This window comes from Haliotis rubra, unplaced genomic scaffold (genome assembly GCF_003918875.1).
Source record: "Haliotis rubra isolate DU_JTF1 unplaced genomic scaffold, ASM391887v1 Scf442, whole genome shotgun sequence".
Lineage (NCBI taxonomy): Eukaryota > Metazoa > Mollusca > Gastropoda > Lepetellida > Haliotidae > Haliotis > Haliotis rubra.
Genome location: NW_025767127.1, coordinates 769,280 through 792,043, shown reverse-complemented (window position 1 = coordinate 792,043; position 22,764 = coordinate 769,280). Strand labels below are relative to the sequence as shown.

The window sequence follows — 22,764 nt, the reverse complement described above, 5'->3', positions numbered from 1 at the left end:
TGCTGCTGTACACACTCCATGTACAGGCACTCCACGGACGGACATTGATACTTGGTGAGGTATTGTACATAACAATCGAAACAAATACGTTTACTCATAAAAACAACTAATGAAAGTTCACTTTGTCATCAAAGTGTGTGTACTTGTTGAATAATGACTTTATAATGATATACCATAAAGACATGTTGTGGGTATTGGGATTACGTTTGTAACATCCAGAGCTCCAGATAAGATTTAGGTCATGTGGGTACTGTACCCACTGTATTTTTTTGGAGTGGGTATTATGAATGTTGAGTGGGTATTTCATTTTCTGTTACCAACTGCTTTCAAGTATGTGCGTATTTCAGTCATTTCACTCACCTAAGTATTATGTCATTGAGTAAGTTTACTAAGCAGGTATGTTCTGAGTTATGTCATACCTAATCAAAACCAACTTAAATATAATGGAAATGATTTCATAAAAAATCCTATACTGACAGTACAACACTTGTCCTATACTAACAGTACAACTTGATAGCAATCGATGTCTTTTTCATTATGCAAGCGATTTTTATAAATATACTCCGTACGCATTTGTTTGAAACTTTTTGCGTATCTAACATTTTAAATGCGTAAATGGTACGCAACAATTATTTTTTCAATGCGTAATTGGAAATTTTCTATGCGTATTTTACCCGGATACGCAGCTTATCTGGGCCTCTGACATCTAAGATTCAGTGCTCCTTACGTGTAGTTCACATGTAGGTTGTGTATGGTGTCACAACCTCCTGAGAGATCTTAGTCACATAATGGCTGAAATATTGCCGATGTGACTCTAAATCCTAACTCACTCACTCACTCACTCACTCACTCCTGAGAGATCTATCATATTGTGTTGTAGCTCTAACAGAACTCAACACACACAAGAGCTACCTATCACATTATTCTGAAACAAATATTTCGTCATGACACAAGCATAGAATGCACATCTAACAACCCATCCAAATTCAGCTGCAGATAACAGTACAATACAAGAAATGAATGATACAAAGTGAGTGAAAATGGACATTGAGAATTCAGGCTGAGTGTTGAGAGGCACATGTTACTGAGATGTCAGATCTGTCTTGTCTCCTCCAGCACTTCTGGACCCTGGACGTTTGTCTTCAGTTGAAATGTCAATGATGTTTTCTTACAGGACCCGTTAGGAATCATGCAGAGTTTTCAAAAACTGCACGAGACCTTGAAGGTCGTATGTGTCAAGCACTTCCAGAAGGGCTGGGACCTTGCCCTTAACATTCTGACCTTTGAACTTGAACTTGTCGATGTACAAGTCTGTGATCATGCCTGGGAAATATACAAATGTATCATCAGATCAAACATGAACAGATTAATCCTCATATCAAACCTAAACAGATCAAACCTCATATCATACATATCAACAACAGATCAAACAACACAACAGATCAAACATCAACAGATCAAACAGAATAAACCTCATCAGATCAAACATGAACAGAATAAACCTCATCAGATCAAACATCAAACAGAATCAAATCCCTCATCAGATCAAACATGAACAGATAAAACCTCATCATAATAAACCTCATCAAACATCAAAAGATCACAGAATCAAACCTCAACAGATCAAACATGAACAGAATAAACCTCATCAGATCAAACCTCATCAGATCAAACATCAACAGATCAAACATCATATCAAACCTCAACAGATCAAACCTTAAACCTCTATCATCAAACATCAAACCTCATCAGATCAAACCTCAACAGATCAAACCTAAACAGATCAAACATTAACAGAATAAACCTCATCAGATCAAACATTAACAGAATAAACATCAGATCAAACATGAACAGAATAAACCTCATCAGATCAAACATGAACAGAATAAACCTCATCAGATCAAACATCAACAGATCAAACATGAACAGAATAAACCTCATCAGATCAAACATCAACAGATCAAACCTCAAACAGATCAAACCTCATCAGATCAAACATCAACTGATAAAAAATCATGAGATTTATCATCTTGAATACACATCATCACCCATCATGACATCAAATATTCCAAAATATCATCTCATTATGCACAGGGGACAGCAGGATGTTTCATCGCTGATCAATGTTCTGGATCTCAGATTTCAGACACACAGACACACAGACACTCACAGAGGTATGTCCTTATAGTCGCCACCACGTGAACCTACCATACAGCCTCTCCAGGTGACACGGCTGTTTCTTGTACTCTATCTGCAACTGGTCAGCCTCCTTCAGTATCTGCTGATACTCTGCCGACAGGAAACTTGTGTCGCTCTCGTGGACAGCCAGCTCCTACAATGGTGAACACTGGATAACTGTCACTGGATATATTTTACAAGACTGATTTGTCCTGCCATTGTTTTTGGGACTGGCAAGTTCAAATGGTATTAAACGTAAAAACATATTCATGCCATTATCCATTTGTTATTTAGTTTGCTTGTAGTCCAAACAATATGATTCTGGTGACAGATTATCTGGACATCAAAATAACAGGGTGATCTCCCTTTGTTTCATGAGTTACCTACCTTGAGTGCATCAACAAGTTGAACCTTCTTTGCAAGCAGGAGTTGATGTTCCAGCCTGGGGTGTATGAGGGACAGAGTGTGGGGAATCGACTCATCGTTCACATCTGCAACACCAGACACGCCATGTACGTCTTTACTAGCCTCACTGGCTCCTGATGCCAGGAGAACATGCCAGAAACACTGAGCCTGATTGACTATCTATGATGGGAGATACACACCGTATGTAATGTCTAGCCTGATTGACTACCTATGCTGGGAGATACACACCGTATGTAATGTCTAGCCTGATTGACTACCTATGCTGGGAGATACACACCATATGTAATGTCTAGCCTGATTGACTACCTATGCTGGGAGATACACACCATATGTAATGTCTAGCCTGATTGACTACCTATGCTGGGAGATACACACCATATGTAATGTCTAGCCTGATTGACTACCTATGCTGGGAGATACACACCATATGTAATGTCTAGCCTGATTGACTACCTATGCTGGGAGATACACACCATGTATGTAATGTCTAGCCTGATTGACTACCTATGCTGGGAGATACACACTAGCCTTATGTAATGTCTAGCCTGATTGACTACCTATGCTGGGAGATACACACTGTATGTAATGTCTAGCCTGATTGACTACCTATGCTGGGAGATACACACTGTATGTAATGTCTAGCCTGATTGACTACCTATGCTGGGAGATACACACCGTATGTAATGTCTAGCCTGATTGACTACCTATGCTGGGAGATACACACCATATGTAATGTAATGTCTAGTAATGTCTAGATTGACTACCTATGCTGGGAGATACACACACTGTACACCTGATATGTAATGTCTAGCCTGATTGACTACCTATGCTGGGAGATACACACTGTATGTAATGTCTAGCCTGATTGACTACCTATGCTGGGAGATACACACCATATGTAATGTCTAGCCTGATTGACTACCTATGCTGGGAGATACACACCATATGTAATGTCTAGCCTGATTGACTACCTATGCTGGGAGATACACACTGTATGTAATGTCTAGCCTGATTGACTACCTATACTGGGAGATACACACCATGTAATGTCTAGCCTGATTGTACCTATGCTGGGAGATACACAGATTGTAATGTCTAGCCTGATTGACTACCTATGCTGGGAGATACACACCGTATGTAATGTCTAGTCTGATCTTCTTCTTGGTAGCTTCTTTAGACAGCACATCCTTCAGGATGGAGATGGTGGAGATGTTGTCAGATCTGAACACAGCCTCTCCCTTCCTGCAGGCAATAAGATATTTATCTCCCACCTTCATATCACACACACACATATGCTCCATATCCCTGTTAGTACCCAAACTTGCTCACCATGGCAACATTAATTCACCACTATAAACAGGAGCATTTCTACTTCAGGTTCTATTTCCACAGGTACTTTTTGTAGATAATCATATAAACATATATCTTGTAGCTTTATTGGTTTGTATCACATCAAAAATATTCAAGATTCTTTTTCAGTTGTCAAACCACAAGTGAAAAGTGACTACTCCTGAACACAAGTCTGCCATGCTGTGGAGTGAACCTCTGTGATGTCTGTATCATCATGGCAGTGTCCTTACCGTGGACTGGACGTCATGTTTATCATGCACTGTGGGAACTGGTGCAATACTGATGTGAATGAATGCCATTTTATGACACAGCTGGCAAGATTCTAGCTGTATCCCACAGCCTCTTTAATAACCAGGCCAGGCTGACACTGGCTGACATAAAGTGCAAAAACTCACGCTGCATGACACAACCAGGTAATGCACTGACCACCTGAACATCCTTTTTGGCAGCTCTTTGGACAGTTGTAGGACACAAGTCACCTACTGTGAGCAAGACAGGGCTTCATAACTCTCCCCTTTGTAGCTGTATGGTACAGTGTATAGTGCAGCACACCTACCTGTATGAACACTCCAGCTGTGTGCTGAGGAAGGTAGAGATGAAGTGGAAGGTTACGTTGTCGCCGGCAGGTGTACGATCAGGCAGTTCAGGCAGACAGAAGCACACCCAAGAGTGTATCTCTGCTAGACTGAACTGGCCTGTCAATGTCAGACTGTTGTGTGGCCTAAAACAATAATGTAATTTTCTGAATAAAATTGATATTTTATACTTATCCTGACTCATGCTTTATGCTTGTCTCCTTCCTCTTGCGAACTTAGTGGAACACTTGTATCTCCTATTGAAGCTCCCTTCAATAAAGAACAGACGTAAAATCACTCCTAAGAGTTATCTCCCCAGCCGTTTAGGCGGGAAACTGTGGCGCCACCGTCCCCACATGCCTCACTCTCTCCTGATTATGAGCCCGACACTTGAATTTGCAGGGAAATCCAAAGTGTCTAGAGCGGAGGATGGGTGGGTTTACCTCATGAGTCAGGATAAGTATAAAATATCAATTTTATTCAGAAAATTACATATTTTTCTGTATCCTGACTCATGCTTAATGCTTGTAGAATCCGACGGAGAAGGCGGCGGGCAAGTTACTTTGGATTTCATAAAGTGATTTACTTCTCTATACCCCCCTATGGGAACTTCGTGTTGGCACTGTTATTTAACTGCTAATCTCTGCTGCTGCTGCGACCCTGTCCTTCCAACTGCCTTTAGATGGGGGGACCACAATAGTTAACTTTTGGTCCTTTCTTCTGTTAACATTTTATGTGGATTTTGCGACTCCATCTCTTGATGCAAGCACCAAGTGGAGAAGCGACCCATTCCTGTACAAGTATCCTTACAAGTACTGGGTCATATTACTTATGCTAGTCTGTCCTAGACGTGCATATAGACTTAAAGCAAAACTCTCCAGAGTGTAGGCTTTGTAAGTCATTGGGCGGTGGGGTAGCCTAGTGGTTAAAGCGTTGGCTCGTCACGCTGAAGACCCGGGTTCGAATCCCCACATGGGTACAATGTGTGAAGCCCATTTCTGGTGTCCCCCGCCGTGATGTTGCTGGAATATTGCTAAAAGCGGCGTAAAACCAAACTCAGTCAGTCAGGCAGTCAGTTGTAAGTCATGTGATAAAAGGGTGAGACACCGTCTCAGCGCCTTTGTGGGACTGTCAATTGTTGTGCTACAACAAGTGGGCCGAAATGGTGAATGCCAGAGCCGTCCTCAGTGGCGACGTCCTTCAGGTAGTGGTTGGCAAACATCCTGTCCCATTTCCAGAAGCAGCCCTCCATTATCGTCCTGATAGAGCGATTCCCAAGTAGAGTGAGCGTTGACGCCAGAGCTCTAATTTCATGTGGGTTGGTGACTCTTGGAGGATCAAGTCCTGCTGCTTTGTAGGCCCGTAGTATGACAGTTCTGATCCAGCTTGATATCGTAGTGCGGCAGACCTCCGTCTGTGTCTCTGTCGATATCGCGACGAAAAGACACTTGAAGTTCCGTCGCCTGGACCTGGATCTTTGTAGGAAGACTTTCAATGCTCTCACTGGGTACAAGGATATGATCTGCGTATCCTGTGGTCCAAGGACTGATGATGGTGTTGGGACGTGGAACTGTCTGTCAGGAAGACCTGGCAGTTGATTCTTTGCTATGAAGTCCCATCTCAGTCCCATATGCACGATGTTATGAATATCATCAAATCGTGTTCTCTCGAAGTTCAGAGCATGTATTTCCGACATCCTTGCTGCTGTTACTAAGGTTATCAGGAACAGCGTCTTCTGCGTCAAGAACTCGAATGATGTTCTCTGTAATGGTTCGTAGATCTCACTAGTGAGATGTCGTAGAACTACGTTGAGGTCCCACCCCGGAGCTTTAAATCTCTGATGTTGGTCCTCCAATTAAAAGGGCGTAGTAAGGCCAGTAACTCTGGTACTTTTGTCAGTTGCACTCGTCCTCATGGCGATAACTGAGCTCGATGCCGGTAGGTATGTTGAGGGTGTTGACCCTTTTAACCACTTCCTTTGTCTAGGTGACAAAGGCAGTCCGCCACTTGAGGATGTGTCACTATCATGGCTGTGAAGTCAATCCTCGAAACATATCATTTGTCTCAAAGCGTCACCACTTGTTATCAGACAAGTTGCGTGAAGACTTGCGTAAAACTAGTGTGACTGCTTTCGCTGCCCTGGCGAAATACCCTCTCTTGTTCAAGCATGCCTTGATACAGTCCACACGTGTAGCCGGAACACCTCTGGGTTGCCGTGCGCCTGCTTTGTGTGAGGATGTATTAGTAAATTCGTCCACTCTGGTAGTTGCAGTTGAGGCAGTCCTAGGTCTTGTATGAGAATGGGGAACCATATTCTCGCTGGCCAAAAAGGCGTGCCCCAAGTAGTTGTGGGTCTCTCGCCTGACTGATTTCTGCAATACCCTTGGTATTAGAGCTGGTGGAGCAAAAGCGTAAGCGTTTAGTCCTAGCCAGGAGATGCTTAGCGTGTCCGTTGCCCAGGCCCCTGGATCTGGTATTGGTGAGACGAATGTTATCAGTTGACCCTTGAGGCAAAGAGGTCTATTAATGGTGCTACCATCTCTTGTATGATCTGCTTGAAGATCTCTGAATGTAGCATCCAGTCTGTTGAGAATGGCTGCGTAGGACAGGATAGTGCATCTGCTATCACATTCTTGGTTCTTGGAATGTGGCATACTCTGCTGTGGACAGTCAGGTTGACTGTTATGCTGACCAACTGAAAGCAGAGGTCCAGAAGGTTCGCCAACTTTGTTGATCCTTCTGTGGATGTAGACCGTCACTGTGGAGGTGACTGTGTGTACCGTCAGATGAGCATTCTTCAAAATGCTGATCCGGTGGAGTATGGCGTTTATCACTGCTTTCATTTCCAGCATATGGAAGTGCAGATCGTCTCTGCTATGGTCCATATCCCAGCTGACACATCGTTGTCGAGGTGTGCTCCCCAATCTTGGAGAGATGCGTCCACATAGAGATGCTTCTTGTACTGCGACCCTCCTATCACGGAGTTCACCATATTAGATATGGATTTTAACCTGTGCGGGAGTCCGAAGGGGTCCGGATCATCCAGTTGTACATTCACGAAGACCAGTAGTGGGCGTAGTTGTAGACTCTCTCTGCGTATCATGTCTTGTGCTGACGTGTGAAGAACCAACAGATTCCGCCACTTCTTAGTAATAACGGAGAGAGTAGTGCTTGAGATACAAGGACTTGTATCTATATCCTACGATCTTGAAACCCTTACCGTGTCTGTAAGGGAAATGAAGTGATGGCCGACTCTGTGACTGCCATCGTTGGGAAGTCTATGTAAAAGTCGTCTGGCTGCCGCCCCCTATCTTCAATGATGACAGGGGAGGTCTCTAACCCCATGAGGGCAGCCAAATCACGTAGGTCCCGTCTAACTGGACTGTAATGGAGGCGTTGCTTGCTCGCTCGCTGACATGTTGTTGTGACTTGTAACCCATTTCTTGACCTGTGAACTACGTCCGACCTCTGCGCAGGGCGTTGTCTCTCGTGGTCCAATCAAAATAAAGCATTTTGATTCCTTAGGCTAGCCGCGCTCTGACGTCACCGGTGTAGCAGGAAAAAGGTCCTTGTAGAATCTAGTGCCGCCGTTGATATCTGATCAATTGTCGGTCTTGTCCGTAGCCTTCCGAAGTTACACGAAAGTGACCACGTGTATCGAGGATGAATGGTAAACGCGCGAAATATTTCGCCGCGTAATACCGATGTGGGTAGGCTGTTTTCCTGGCTGCTGTGACTTTTACTTCAGTCTTGAAGATAATGCCGTCGCCCTTTATACAGAGGATCAACTGAAATCTTCACGTTGTCAGCTTTTAGACTGCATACATCAATGAAGCGTCGTAATTGTAGAATTAATGCTGAACTTGTTGTAAATTCTGCTCAGGGAATCGTTGACGAGTATGTATTTTCCTAGCCGTAGCAAGGCTGCTGTTGAACCCCGCCAGTGAGAATATCTGCAGATCTGTATGAAAGTGAAGATCTCTATATGGCCATACGTCTTCTCATGTAGATATATCAATCTATGTGAATCTTGGATTCAGTCTGAAGATCCGTGCCGGTGATGAATTCGGACAAGAGTACCCCTCTTGAACTGTATTACATGTTCTTCAGTCTGTGTACCGACGACGATCTTTCCCTTCTACGATGACGCTACCTCATGTCCTGGTTGAATAACCTTGAAGATCTGCGTAGCGATCTGCGTTGTGGTCGGCGTGGTGTGACTGTATGGCGCCTTGCGTGTAGGTAATCATCTCGTAGTCCGGGATTGCCTTACTGGCAATACATTCCGAAATGGTGATTCCCGTGATGATCTGCTAGGCGTCGTTGATGCCCTTGATGTAGGTAGTCGGCCTGAAGATCCTTTATTAGGTTCATCATCTGTTGACAGTCTCTGAAGTTGTAGATGACATGTAGCGTTCTGTTAAGAAGCTAAATACTGCGACGTCTCTGTCTTGTATATGGCCTGGGCTAATGCCTTCGCGCAGGCTTGTTGACAGCATGTAGCGTTCAGTTGAGAGACTAAGTACTGCGATGTCTCTGCTTCGCTGGGGATCTTCGTGGAGACCTGCGTGATGACCTGTGTGGAGACCTGCATAAAGACCTTCGTGGAGACCTGCGTGGAGATCTGCGTGGCGATCGGCGTGGAGATCGACGTGGGGAGTGGCCCGGTGAACTGCGTCTGTAGGGTGACCTGCGCGGAGATGAGCGACTGTGAGTTCGCGGATGTCTCGGCGAATCCCTCGACGACTGCATGATGCGGAAGCTGTCTTGGATACTGTATCTGAAGTCCTTAGTGAATGCCTTCGCGAACGCTGATCAGTTGATTCCGTATCTGGGGGAATGGCGACTAGTCCTTCGCGAATGCCTTCGCGAACGCTGGTTGTTCAATTCCGCTAAATATCTGATTCCGCATCTGGGGAATGACGACTGGTCCTTCGCAAACGCCTTCGCGAATGCTGGACGTCCGATCCGGGGATGGGTGATTCCTCCTTCGCGAATGCCTTCGCGAATGCTGATCGTCCGATGAACGTCCGAGTCCGCCGCAGGGGATGGTTGAGTCGACCTTCGCACAGGCTGGTCCCGGGAGTGTAGTTCTGCTGGCAGAAGTCACGTTGATGGAGGGTCCCTCAGAGCTGACGTCTGCGTTGGAGCCTTCGCGAAGGCTCGGGACCTGAGCTGGCTGTGAATTCTTTTCCAGGCAGTAACACTGCTCCATCATCTCCATGACTGCATGAAATCGCCCGGGTTGAAGGTCTGCGGTGGTACTGGCGCTGCCCTTTCTGCGGTGATAGCGACTGGGCCCACTGGATGGTCATCTGTTGTCAACGTTGATACCTCGGGTTGAGGAGAGATCTGCGCTGACATCACCGTAGCTGCGACCGGTCGTTGCTTGGGATGAACCTCTGGGATGATAATCGGTTGATCATCGTAGAGTCCCTGTTCCGTCATCGGGACAATCTCGTTAGAGAAAGTCCTTGTAGTCTGTGCAGACGTCCCCGTAGAGTTGGTCGTCATCTGAAGGGTGTGTAGCCTTCTCTGGGTAGAGGATGGCTTCTATTCAACGTCTGCGATGATTGTAGAGCTGCCCTCTCTGCGTTGATAGCGATATGGTCCAGGGATCGCTCATCTGTCGCCCTCGGACTGCGTGCTGTATGTCTGGGATGATCAGCAGCGGCTCATCATGAAGTCATCTCACTGTCATCGGGACAATGTCTGTGAGGCCTCATTCTGCGTAGAGGATGGCTTCTTCTTCTACGTCTGCGTTGAGGGGTTGTCCGATGTAGAAGCCAACGTCTTCGAAGTAATGGCGGACAACATCCCACGCCCATCCTCCGATGACACCTCCGGCAGGTCACTTGATGGTAGTAAGTCGTCTAACAGCAGTAGACAGCTCGTGAGGGACTCAGCCAGTTATCCATGACTTGGACAGTCACCTGGATTTGTCGGTAGTACATCTAAGTACAGAGAAAAATTATTTATTAATTTGAATTTCTATTAAATGCTGATAAACATTACAGCTATAGCTGGAAGTATCATGTTGTTGTGCATCTAGGGCACAGTCAATGCAGGTTTTGCAGCAGCGAACCTAAACCTTCAACGAAAATAGGTTTCCATGAAATGTAAACAACTGAACAAACACGGACAATTCCGAGAATAAACAGTGCTAAATACGATTAAATATCAAACGATATTGTTGAAGAATACTAACTAAACCTCTATAAAGTAGAATAGAGGAGAGTAATTAAGTAATTAAAGGATATAGTGCCGAATAGAAGATACAGGCGCTCTCACAACCTGCCCACAGGGCGAAGAAGGAGAGAGTGAGGCATGTGGGGACGGTGGCGCCACAGTTTCCCGCCTAAACGGCTGGGGAGATAACTCTTTGGAGGAGTGATTTTACGTCTGTTCTTTATTGAAGGGAGCTTCAATAGGAGATACAAGTGTTCCACTAACATTCGCAAGAGGAAGGAGACAAGCATTAAGCATGAGTCAGGATAAGGAAAAATAAACTGGCAATGACGACTCTCATCTTGATACCCACATGATATTTTCAAAATATGACAGAGCGGATGACTACCAGTGTACAAGCAAAAATTATCCTCTCCTAAAGTATGAGATATATCATGTGATCCTCCCCAAAAGTATGAGATTCAGTCCGGATACAAACTTGCCTGTCCGGTTTTCAACAATAAAAAAACTGTGACTGCCATTTCCACGTCGTAAAGCTCCACTCACTGTTTGTAGGCATTGCAATGAACTACATAGCACTAACAGGCAATGCACTGAGATTAGGTAAACTGAAAGTACATGTGTTGTGATTGGTTATCATAACATGAACTGCCCAATCGTGTGTAGTTTAACCTAATTTTCATAATTCCTTAAACACGTCAAAGTGACGACACGAGAACCTGTCTGATATTATGAAATATTTTACTCTTAGGGGTAAAAATATCTACCAGACCACTGGACAGGCTACTTTTGAAATTTGACCGTCCGAGATGAAAATAGACCGTTCCAGATGATCGGGCAGGCAGGAAATTTAAACGCTGATATCTTGTGATTTCCTCCTAAAGTATCTTGTGATCCCCCCTTGTAGTATGAGCTACTAGTATATGTTGTGTTCCCCTTGTACAGTATGAGCTATATGTTGTGTTCCCCTTGTACAGTATGAGCTATATGTTGTGTTCCCCTTGTACAGTATGAGCTATATGTTGTGTTCCCCTTGTACAGTATGAGCTATATGTTGTGTTCCCCTTGTACAGTATGAGCTATATGTTGTGTTCCCCTTGTACAGTATGAGCTATATGTTGTGTTCCCCTGTACAGTATGAGCTATATGTTGTGTTCCCCTCGTGACAGTATGAGCTATATGTTGTGTTCCCCTCGTACAGTATGAGCTATATGTTGTGTTCCCCTCGTACAGTATGAGCTATATGTTGTGTTCCCCTTGTACAGTATGAGCTATATGTTGTGTTCCCCTCGTACAGTATGAGCTATATGTTGTGTTCCCCTTGTACAGTATGAGCTATATGTTGTGTTCCCCTTGTACAGTATGAGCTATATGTTGTGTTCCCCTTGTACAGTATGAGCTATATGTTGTGTTCCCTTGTACAGTATGAGCTATATGTTGTGTTCCCCTTGTACAGTATGAGCTATATGTTGTGTTCCCCTTGTACAGTATGAGCTATATGTTGTGTTCCCCTTGTACAGTATGAGCTATATGTTGTGTTCCCCTTGTACAGTATGAGCTATATGTTGTGTTCCCCTCGTACAGTATGAGCTATATGTTGTGTTCCCCTCATACAGTATGAGCTATATGTTGTGTTCCCTCGTACAGTATGAGCTATATGTTGTGTTCCCTGGCTGCAGTATGAGCTATATGTTGTGTTCCCCTTGTACAGTATGAGCTATATGTTGTGTTCCCTTGTACAGTATGAGCTATATGTTGTGTTCCCCTCGTGCAAGTATGAGCTATATGTTGTGTTCCCCTTGTACAGTATGAACTATATGTTGTGTTCCCCTTGTACAGTATGAACTATATGTTGTGTTCCCCTTGTACAGTATGAACTATATGTTGTGTTCCCCTTGTACAGTATGAGCTATATGTTGTGTTCCCCTCGTACAGTATGAGCTATATGTTGTGTTCCCCTTGTACAGTATGAGCTATATGTTGTGTTCCCCTCGTACAGTATGAGCTATATGTTGTGTTCCCCTCGTACAGTATGAGCTATATGTTGTGTTCCCCTCGTACAGTACGCCATATATGTTGCTGACCATTCCTTAAAGCATGTAATACAGCGACCCTGAGCACACTTACCGACTACTGTCAAACACGTGTGTCCGCTGATGTAGGGAGAGGGGTTTGATGGGATACTGCTTCACCTGACATGTCTTGGGTTGGATGCGAGGTGTGATGTACGCCTGCAGGGTTCCATGCTGACCCTCGATTGACCTGACCTTCAACTCCAGACGGGTCGTGTTGGCCTGACATCTGTATGTTGCCAACAGAAAGTTACCTTCCTGGAAGAAAAATTAACTAAAAACAGTGAGGGTCAAATTTCATTTGTTTCATGGTGTAAATGATATTTTTCATACTTTCAAACAGAACACTTTATTTGTATTGAACATTAACAGTGGTGGTAACATGGCCAGGTACAGATTGCAGGAAACTATGCCTGTAAAATGTAACACATGGTAACATTAAGGAAACAATCATGCTGAAACAATGGTGAACCGAGGAGGAAGTTACAGCCGTGAGTCATCTGATTATTGACTCAGAAGAAACTTCCTTCTAAAATAGCTTCTGGGAGTGAGTGAGTGAGTGAGGTAGTGAGTGAGTGAGTGAGTGAGTTTGATGTGGGAAGCATATGTTTGAGCGTCCATGATTACCGGATCTTCGTACACCTAAGGGAAGCAACTCTGCTTAGCAAACTGCAGTTCCTCAGACACCTGTTATCAAAGAAAGGAGCAGGTGAATGCAGGTGAGTGAATGGACACTGACCTCTGGGTTACAGGCACTGTAGCTGACCACTGCAGAGTTCTTCTCAACGTCCAAGAGGTCAATCGGTACATCACTCTGTCAACATCAGGCCAGGACAGTGAGTTTTCTTATTTCACTGATATGAGTGAACAAATTACACAAGAGTAAAAGGACATTGATGAGTTTTCCTTTAATCACTGTGTTTATTATACTGTTGTTCCAGCAACTGGCAATTTTTTCCCTTTTCTATTCTTTTCTATACTTCATCTATATCTGATGGTAACTTGGTTATATAATCATAAATGTACAAATATTCAAGTAACAGTTACATTTATATTTATAAATGATAAACTCTTTCGAGAATTGAAATTTAAACCAGTTTGGTGTGTGAAAACAACACTGATATCAGCATGATGAGACACCCTACAATGATGCGGGAGCTCCTACCTGCAGCAGCACATTGTCTATGGGCATCTGTAGCTCTAGGCTGAGGGAGTAGCTGGCATCCTCGCAGTTGAGGACAAACTTGTCATTGATGCTGAAGATGGGTACAGCAGACACAGCATCCTTGGAGAAGGCCGTCTGCTGGTACTTCTCTCTCTCATCCAGAACCTTCTGCTGCAGGTTGTCTACCTCATTCCTGGAGAACAGACATCCAGCAGTGCAGGTGTGCGATACAGAGACATCCAGCAGTGCAGGTGTGTGATACAGAGACATCCAGCAGTGCAGATGTGTGATACACAACAGTGCATGTGTGTGATACAGAGACATCCAACGGTGCAGGTGTGTGATACAGAGACATCCAACAGTGCAGGTGCGTGATACACAGACATCCAACAGTGCAGGTGTGTGATACAGAGACATCCAGCAGTGCAGGTGTGTGATACAGAGACATCCAGCAGTGCAGGTGTGTGATACACAGACATCCAACAGTGCATGTGTGTGATACAGAGATACACAACAGTGCAGGTTTGTGATACAGAGACATCCAGCAGTGCAGGTGATACAGAGACATCTAACAGTGCAGGTGTGTGACACAGAGATACACAACAGTGCAGGTTTGTGATACAGAGACATCCAACAGTGCAGGTGTGTGATACACAGACATCCAGCAGTGCAGGTGTGTGATACAGAGACATCCAACAGTGCAAGTGTGTGATACAGAGATACACAACAGTGCAGGTGTGTGATACACAGACATCCAACAGTGCAGGTGTGTGATACAGAGATACACAACAGTGCAGGTTTGTGATACAGAGACATCCAACAGTGCAGGTGTGTGATACACAGACATCCAGCAGTGCATGTGTGTGATACACAGACATCCAACAGTGCAGGTGTGTGATACAGAGATACACAACAGTGCAGGTGTGTGATACACAGACATCCAACAGTGCAGGTGTGTGATACAGAGATACACAACAGTGCAGGTTTGTGATACAGAGACATCCAACAGTGCAGGTTTGTGATACAGAGATACACAACAGTGCAGGTTTGTGATACAGAGACATCCAACAGTGCAGGTGTGTGATACACAGACATCCAGCAGTGCATGTGTGTGATACACAGACATCCAACAGTGCAGGTGTGTGATACAGAGATACACAACAGTGCAGGTGCGTGATACACAGACATCCAACAGTGCATGTGTGTGATACAGAGACATCCAACAGTGCAGGTGTGTGATACAGAGACATCCAACAGTGCAGGTTTGTGATACACAGACATCCAACAGTGCAAGTGTGTGATACAGAGACACACAACAGTGCATGTGTGTGATACAGAGACATCCAACAGTGCAGGTGTGTGATACACAGACATGCAACAGTGCATGTGTGTGATACACAGACATCCAGCAGTGCAGGTGTGTGATACACAGACATCCAACAGTGCAGGTGTGTGATACAGAGACATCCAGCAGTGCAGGTGTGTGATACAGAGATACACAACAGTGCAGGTTTGTGATACAGAGACATCCAGCAGTGCAGGTGTGTGATACAGAGATACACAACAGTGCAGGTGTGTGATACAGAGACATCCAGCAGTGCAGATGTGTGATACAGAGACATCCAACAGTGCAGGTGTGTGAGACAGAGATACACAACAGTGCAGGTGTGTGATACAGAGACATCCAACAGTGCAGGTGTGTGATACAGAGACATCCAACAGTGCATGTGTGTGATACACAGACATCCAACAGTGCATGTGTGTGATACACAGACATCCAACAGTGCAGGTGTGTGATACAGAGACATCCAACAGTGCAGGTGTGTGTTACAGAGATACACAACAATGCAGGTGTGTGATACAGAGACATCCAGCAGTGCAGGTGTGTGATACAGAGACATCCAGCAGTGCAGGTGTGTGATACACAACAGTGCATGTGTGTGATACACAGACATCCAACAGTGCAGGTGTGTGATACAGAGACATCCAACAGTGCAGGTGTGTGATACAGAGACATCCAACAGTGCAGGTGTGTGATACAGAGACATCCAGCAGTGCAGGTGTGTGATACAGAGACATCCAGCAGTGCAGGTGTGTGATACAGAGACATCCAACAGTGCATGTGTGTGATACAGAGATAAACAACAGTGCAGGTTTGTGATACAGAGACATCCAAGAGTGCAGGTGATACAGAGACATCTAACAGTGCAGGTGTGTGACACAGAGATACACAACAGTGCAGGTTTGTGATACAGAGACATCCAACAGTGCAGGTGTGTGATACACAGACATCCAGCAGTGCAGGTGTGTGATACAGAGACATCCAACAGTGCAAGTGTGTGATACAGAGATACACAACAGTGCAGGTGTGTGATACACATACATCCAACAGTGCAGGTGTGTGATACAGGGATACACAACAGTGCAGGTTTGTGATACAGAGACATCCAACAGTGCAGGTGTGGCGATACACAGACATCCAGCAGTGCAGGTGTGTGATACAGAGACATCCAGCAGTGCAGGTGTGTGATACAGAGATACACAACAGTGCAGGTGTGTGATACAGAGACATCCAGCAGTGCAGATGTGTGATACAGAGACATCCAACAGTGCAGGTGTGTGATACAGAGATACACAACAGTGCAGGTGTGTGATACAGAGACATCCAACAGTGCAGGTGTGTGATACACAGACATCCAACAGTGCATGTGTGTGATACACAGACATCCAACAGTGCATGTGTGTGATACACAGACATCCAACAGTGCAGGTGTGTGATACAGAGACATCCAACAGTGCATGTGTGTGATACACAGACATCCAACAGTGCATGTGTGTGATACAGAGACATCCAGCAGTGCAGGTGTGTGATACACAGACATCCAGCAGTGCATGTGTGTGATACACAGACATCCAACAGTGCAGGTGTGTGATACAGAGATACACAACAGTGCAGGTGTGTGATACACAGACATCCAACAGTGCAGGTGTGTGATACAGAGATACACAACAGTGCAGGTTTGTGATACAGAGACATCCAACAGTGCAGGTTTGTGATACAGAGATACACAACAGTGCAGGTTTGTGATACAGAGACATCCAACAGTGCAGGTGTGTGATACACAGACATCCAGCAGTGCATGTGTGTGATACACAGACATCCAACAGTGCAGGTGTGTGATACAGAGATACACAACAGTGCAGGTGCGTGATACACAGACATCCAACAGTGCATGTGTGTGATACAGAGACATCCAACAGTGCAGGTGTGTGATACAGAGACATCCAACAGTGCAGGTTTGTGATACAGAGACATCCAACAGTGCAAGTGTGTGATACAGAGATACACAACAGTGCATGTGTGTGATACAGAGACATCCAACAGTGCAGGTGTGTGATACACAGACATGCAACAGTGCATGTGTGTGATACACAGACATCCAGCAGTGCAGGTGTGTGATACACAGACATCCAACAGTGCAGGTGTGTGATACAGAGACATCCAGCAGTGCAGGTGTGTGATACAGAGATACACAACAGTGCAGGTTTGTGATACAGAGACATCCAGCAGTGCAGGTGTGTGATACAGAGATACACAACAGTGCAGGTGTGTGATACAGAGACATCCAGCAGTGCAGATGTGTGATACAGAGACATCCAACAGTGCAGGTGTGTGAGACAGAGATACACAACAGTGCAGGTGTGTGATACAGAGACATCCAACAGTGCAGGTGTGTGATACAGAGACATCCAACAGTGCATGTGTGTGATACACAGACATCCAACAGTGCATGTGTGTGATACACAGACATCCAACAGTGCAGGTGTGTGATACAGAGACATCCAACAGTGCAGGTGTGTGTTACAGAGATACACAACAGTGCAGGTGTGTGATACAGAGACATCCAGCAGTGCAGGTGTGTGATACAGAGACATCCAGCAGTGCAGGTGTGTGATACACAACAGTGCATGTGTGTGATACACAGACATCCAACAGTGCAGGTGTGTGATACAGAGACATCCAACAGTGCAGGGTGCTGTGATACACAGACATCCAACAGTGCAGGTGTGTGATACAGAGACATCCAGCAGTGCAGGTGTGTGATACAGAGACATCCAGCAGTGCAGGTGTGTGGCTCTGAGAGACATCCAGCAGTGCATGTGTGTGATACAGAGATACACAACAGTGCAGGTTTGTGATACAGAGACATCCAAGAGTGCAGGTGATACAGAGACATCTAACAGTGCAGGTGTGTGACACAGAGATACACAACAGTGCAGGTTTGTGATACAGAGACATCCAACAGTGCAGGTGTGTGATACACAGACATCCAGCAGTGCAGGTGTGTGATACAGAGACATCCAACAGTGCAAGTGTGTGATACAGAGATACACAACAGTGCAGGTGTGTGATACACATACATCCAACAGTGCAGGTGTGTGATACAGAGATACACAACAGTGCAGGTTTGTGATACAGAGACATCCAACAGTGCAGGTGTGTGATACACAGACATCCAGCAGTGCAGGTGTGTGATACAGAGACATCCAACAGTGCAGGTGTGTGATACAGAGATACACAACAGTGCAGGTGTGTGATACAGAGACATCCAGCAGTGCAGATGTGTGATACAGAGACATCCAACAGTGCAGGTGTGTGATACAGAGATACACAACAGTGCAGGTGTGTGATACAGAGACATCCAACAGTGCAGGTGTGTGATACACAGACATCCAACAGTGCATGTGTGTGATACACAGACATCCAACAGTGCATGTGTGTGATACACAGACATCCAACAGTGCAGGTGTGTGATACAGAGACATCCAACAGTGCATGTGTGTGATACACAGACATCCAACAGTGCATGTGTGTGATACAGAGACATCCAGCAGTGCAGGTGTGTGATACAGAGACATCCAGCAGTGCAGGTGTGTGATACAGAGATACACAACAGTGCAGGTTTGTGATACAGAGACATCCAGCAGTGCATGTGTGTGATACAGAGACATCCAGCAGTGCATGTGTGTGATACACAGACATCCAGCAGTGCAGGTGTGTGATACAGAGAAATCCAACAGTGCAGGTGTGTGATACAGAGATACACAACAGTGCAGGTGCGTGATACACAGACATCCAACAGTGCAGGTGTGTGATACAGAGACATCCAACAGGGCAAGTGTGTGATACAGAGATACACAACAGTGCATGTGTGTGATACAGAGACATCCAACAGTGCAGGTGTGTGATACACAACAGTGCATGTGTGTGATACAGAGACATCCAAGAGTACAGGTGTGTGATACACAGATACACAACAGTGCAGGTGTGTCTCAGAGATACAGACCAGTACAAGTGTGTGATGGAGATACATTTCCAATTCTATCAAAATTATATTACTTCTATAAGCATGATAACATGGATAATATTGTTTTAATTGTAGCCATGAGCATGCTTTTCCAAACCTGCAGAGGTTTTCAATTCTTTGAAGAGAATTAGTCCTTGGGGTACATATTATGCATTTTCCGGCTGTAAAATGTCCTGTGACAGTTGTATCAATGTTTTTGAATAAAAGATTGTACAATAAATAAACTCTTTTACTTATTATCACGGACCCTACCTCACGGAGTTACCTCCCTTAAGCATGCGCACCAACTGGGTAGGCTCCTAGACCCGTATCATCATTCCTTCTGCTGAATTCTCATCAGTGAACAGAATTGCGGGGAGGTGGGTGGGCCCTACCCCAGGGCGACTCTCTTCAAAGAATTGAAAACCTCTGCAGGTTTGGAAAATTCTTTTCAGAGAGATCCTTGGGGTACATATTATGCATAAACACAGACTCCCAAAGACCGGAGGCCAGGGAGGAGGAATTCTGTCCAAGCACACACAAAATATAGCGATCATATCATGGAAAAAAAATTGAACAGGCAGCCATAACACTCACCTGTCACTCGACCCAGTTTAAGCTTCCTTGAGAGGCATTATGGGAGGAACTGACAGGGAGGATTTGTGCTCAAAGGCGACCTCTAGCATAATGAGACATTGCACGTAGTCGCGAATGTCAGTGAAATCCGACCCACTAAGTGGCTTCTTCCATTGAGAGCACCGTGGGGAAAACAAAAATACCACTCACTAACGATATCGTAACTCCTTAGAGAATCGAAGGGGTACAGGTTCTCTGAGTGCTTTCGTAGCAGACATGTCAATAATGGAATCATTGTACAGGGCGTCAACACAAACCAATAAACCAAGACTCACTTGGTCAGGGTGGCAGGACACTGTCCACTGGAAAACGATGCGACCAAAGCTGCGCCGATTGCGTGAATGTGTATCGAGCTGATAATGGCGTATAAAAGTGCTTGGCGGCTCCAAATAGCGGCAGAGCAGATCTCTTCAATGGGGAGTGCGGCTGCAAAAGCTTTGATCGCGGCTACTGCCCTGACCGAGTGAGCCTTCAACCCCTCAGGGGAGGCTTGCCCTTAGCCTGATAAAGCGGCACAAATACCGCGAAACAAGCCAGCGAGACAAAGTTTGCTTGCTGCGGCTGGCAGACCAACCTTCCATACCCGTAACAACAGAACAGCTGGGTACCCGTGCGGATCCCCTGCGTTAAGTTTGATATAGACTTTGGCGTCTTCACGGACATCCAGCGGGTGAGTGCTGCGTAGGAGTGGTCCCGATGTGGAAGGCTGGGTAAAGAGTAGGAAGTTCGATAGGAGCTGTCACATGGAAAGCGTGATCGACCTTCGATTCGGTGCAAAGTATCTGGGGCCGAATGCTGACCGCGATCCGTGTGAAACACAGTCAGCGCCCGAATTCGGGGACGACATAGCATGTATATCGCCCGACTCTTCGACCAGATGTTACCGCCACCAGAAACACAGCTTTCCAGGTCAACAACTGAATGGAAATAGCCGATAGGTGTGAGAAAGTGGGACGGACAGCCAATCGAGAAGCGCGATCGACAAATCCCAAAGGTGGACTGGTTAAGCCTGAGAGCAGGTCGAATCCGTTCAGCGCCAGCTAAGCGCTGTCTGAGAGGGTGCTGCCCCAGAAGAGCACCATCGACAGGGGTGTGAAAAGTGGAAATAAGCGGTGGAGTAGCCACGAATGGTCGAAGCCGCCAGGCCTTCTTCCAAGCGAGCTTGCAAAAACTCCAATACTTTCGGACTAAATCCGCCCAGAAAAGGGATCTGCAATGCCCTATCTGAACACCAGCGCATAAGCGGGACCACTATCCTCATACTGAGCGTTTGTCGAATCCGCCTCCGAAGCCAGAATTGTGTCTGCAACTGCTGCAGGAATTCCGGCGTGCCTCGAGGTTAGACCTGACAGAGGCCAAGCCACCCACTGAATCCGTGGATTTGGGTGGGAAGCTCCGTTCTGAGTGAGAATGTCGATACGCCAAAGGTAATAGAACAGGAGGCTGAGCCAGAAACCTGAGAATTACGGAAACCAGCTCTGTGGCGGCCAAAGCGGTGCCAGTAGCACAAGTAGCCGAGCTGGCTGGGTGGACAGCTGTGAAAGGACCGCGGGGAATGAGTGGTAGCGGCGGGAGCATAGAGCACTTTGCCCGTCAATCCAGCAGGAAAGGCGTCGGCAGCCAGCGCCCTCTGGTCGGTATCGAGAGCAGAACACGGGTGTCTGATCGTCCGCCCGGGGCGCAAAACAGATCCACCTCGAGCGACCCGTACAACTGGGAGATTACTGTGAATATCTGCCTGTCGAGCATCCACTTTCGTCGCGGGGCCAGGATCCGGCGAGGCGCATCTGCTCGCCGCGTTCTCCAGCCCGGGGAGATAAACAGGGAGTACCTGACAATCGTACTGGTGTGGCTCCAGAGGAGAAAGTCCCACGCTTCCGGGGGGCGCTGGGGACACCGTGCCTCCCTGCTTCAGGATGTATGCGACATGGCGTCTGGTTGTCTAACTGAAGGCGGACTACCTGGCCACGGACATGCTCTCTGGCGCTCGAATACCAACCGCTGGCTCTCAGCTCCAACGTTGATGTGAAGGTGAGCCCGCGGGACCAGAGTCGGAAGCCGACAGACTGCCAGAGCGCCCCAGCCCGTGAGGGGCGCATCTGTCTGAACTGTGAGAGCTGGCGTCGGGATTTCCAAGGGAACCCCTGGTGAGATTCCGACATTTGTCCACCACTGAAGGTGAGGTGTCAACCACTTTCGGGGACTGTGAGACTGCGCTCCAGATCCTCCGTGTGAGTCCACAGCCCAGCCAAAGCTTGCTGTATGGGGCGCATCCTCAACCCAGCGCCGCCACACTACAGAGATCGTCGCGCCATATGGCCCAGTAGGCGGAGCCAAGTCCGTGCTGGTGCCTGGGGCTGGGAGAGGAATGAAGATACCATCTCGAACTCTGGTGACCCGGTCGGGCGACAAGGAAGCGAGATCCTTGTTACGTTTGGAATCGCTCCAAGAAAAACCAAGTCCTGGGTGGGTACCAGGTCGGATTTCTTGAGGTTGATGATCCACCCCAGTCGAGTTAGAATGTCTATCACTGTGTGAGTAGCATCTTGACTTCGCTGGCTGTGTTAGTGCTCCGAGCAACCAGTCGTCTAGGTAAGGGTAACAACGCCTTCCTTGCGGCGAGCTAGGGTAGCTGGGACTAACATGAGCTTGGTGAACACCCTTGGGGCGGTCGATATGCGAAGGGGAGCACCCTGAATTAGTAATACATCCCGTCGTAAAGAGAACCGGAGGTACTGCTTGAGCGAGGGATGTATGGAATATCTGAATCACGCATCCTTTAGGTCGATTGGCGTGAGCCAATCGCCGGGCTGAACAGATGAGAT

The 22,764-nt window shown here is 46.2% G+C and overlaps 1 protein-coding gene across 2 annotated transcripts in view; it reads right to left on the bottom strand.

The window, feature by feature from the left end:
• Nucleotides 1-708: 708 nt before the first annotated feature.
• The window catches only part of LOC124289479 (Bardet-Biedl syndrome 7 protein homolog), a 41,768-nt gene continuing 19,712 nt past the window's right edge, over nucleotides 709-22,764 (bottom strand). For both annotated transcript variants that reach the window (XM_046726105.1, XM_046726104.1), the window contains exons 12-19: nucleotides 13,956-14,148; nucleotides 13,530-13,604; nucleotides 12,846-13,048; nucleotides 4,511-4,675; nucleotides 3,737-3,846; nucleotides 2,566-2,669; nucleotides 2,209-2,332; nucleotides 709-1,323 (exon numbers count right to left, since the gene is read on the bottom strand). In XM_046726105.1, the coding sequence (XP_046582061.1) occupies nucleotides 1,181-1,323; nucleotides 2,209-2,332; nucleotides 2,566-2,669; nucleotides 3,737-3,846; nucleotides 4,511-4,675; nucleotides 12,846-13,048; nucleotides 13,530-13,604; nucleotides 13,956-14,148 (1,117 nt within the window). In that variant the 3' untranslated portion in view covers nucleotides 709-1,180. The remainder of the gene's footprint in view (nucleotides 1,324-2,208; nucleotides 2,333-2,565; nucleotides 2,670-3,736; nucleotides 3,847-4,510; nucleotides 4,676-12,845; nucleotides 13,049-13,529; nucleotides 13,605-13,955; nucleotides 14,149-22,764) is intronic.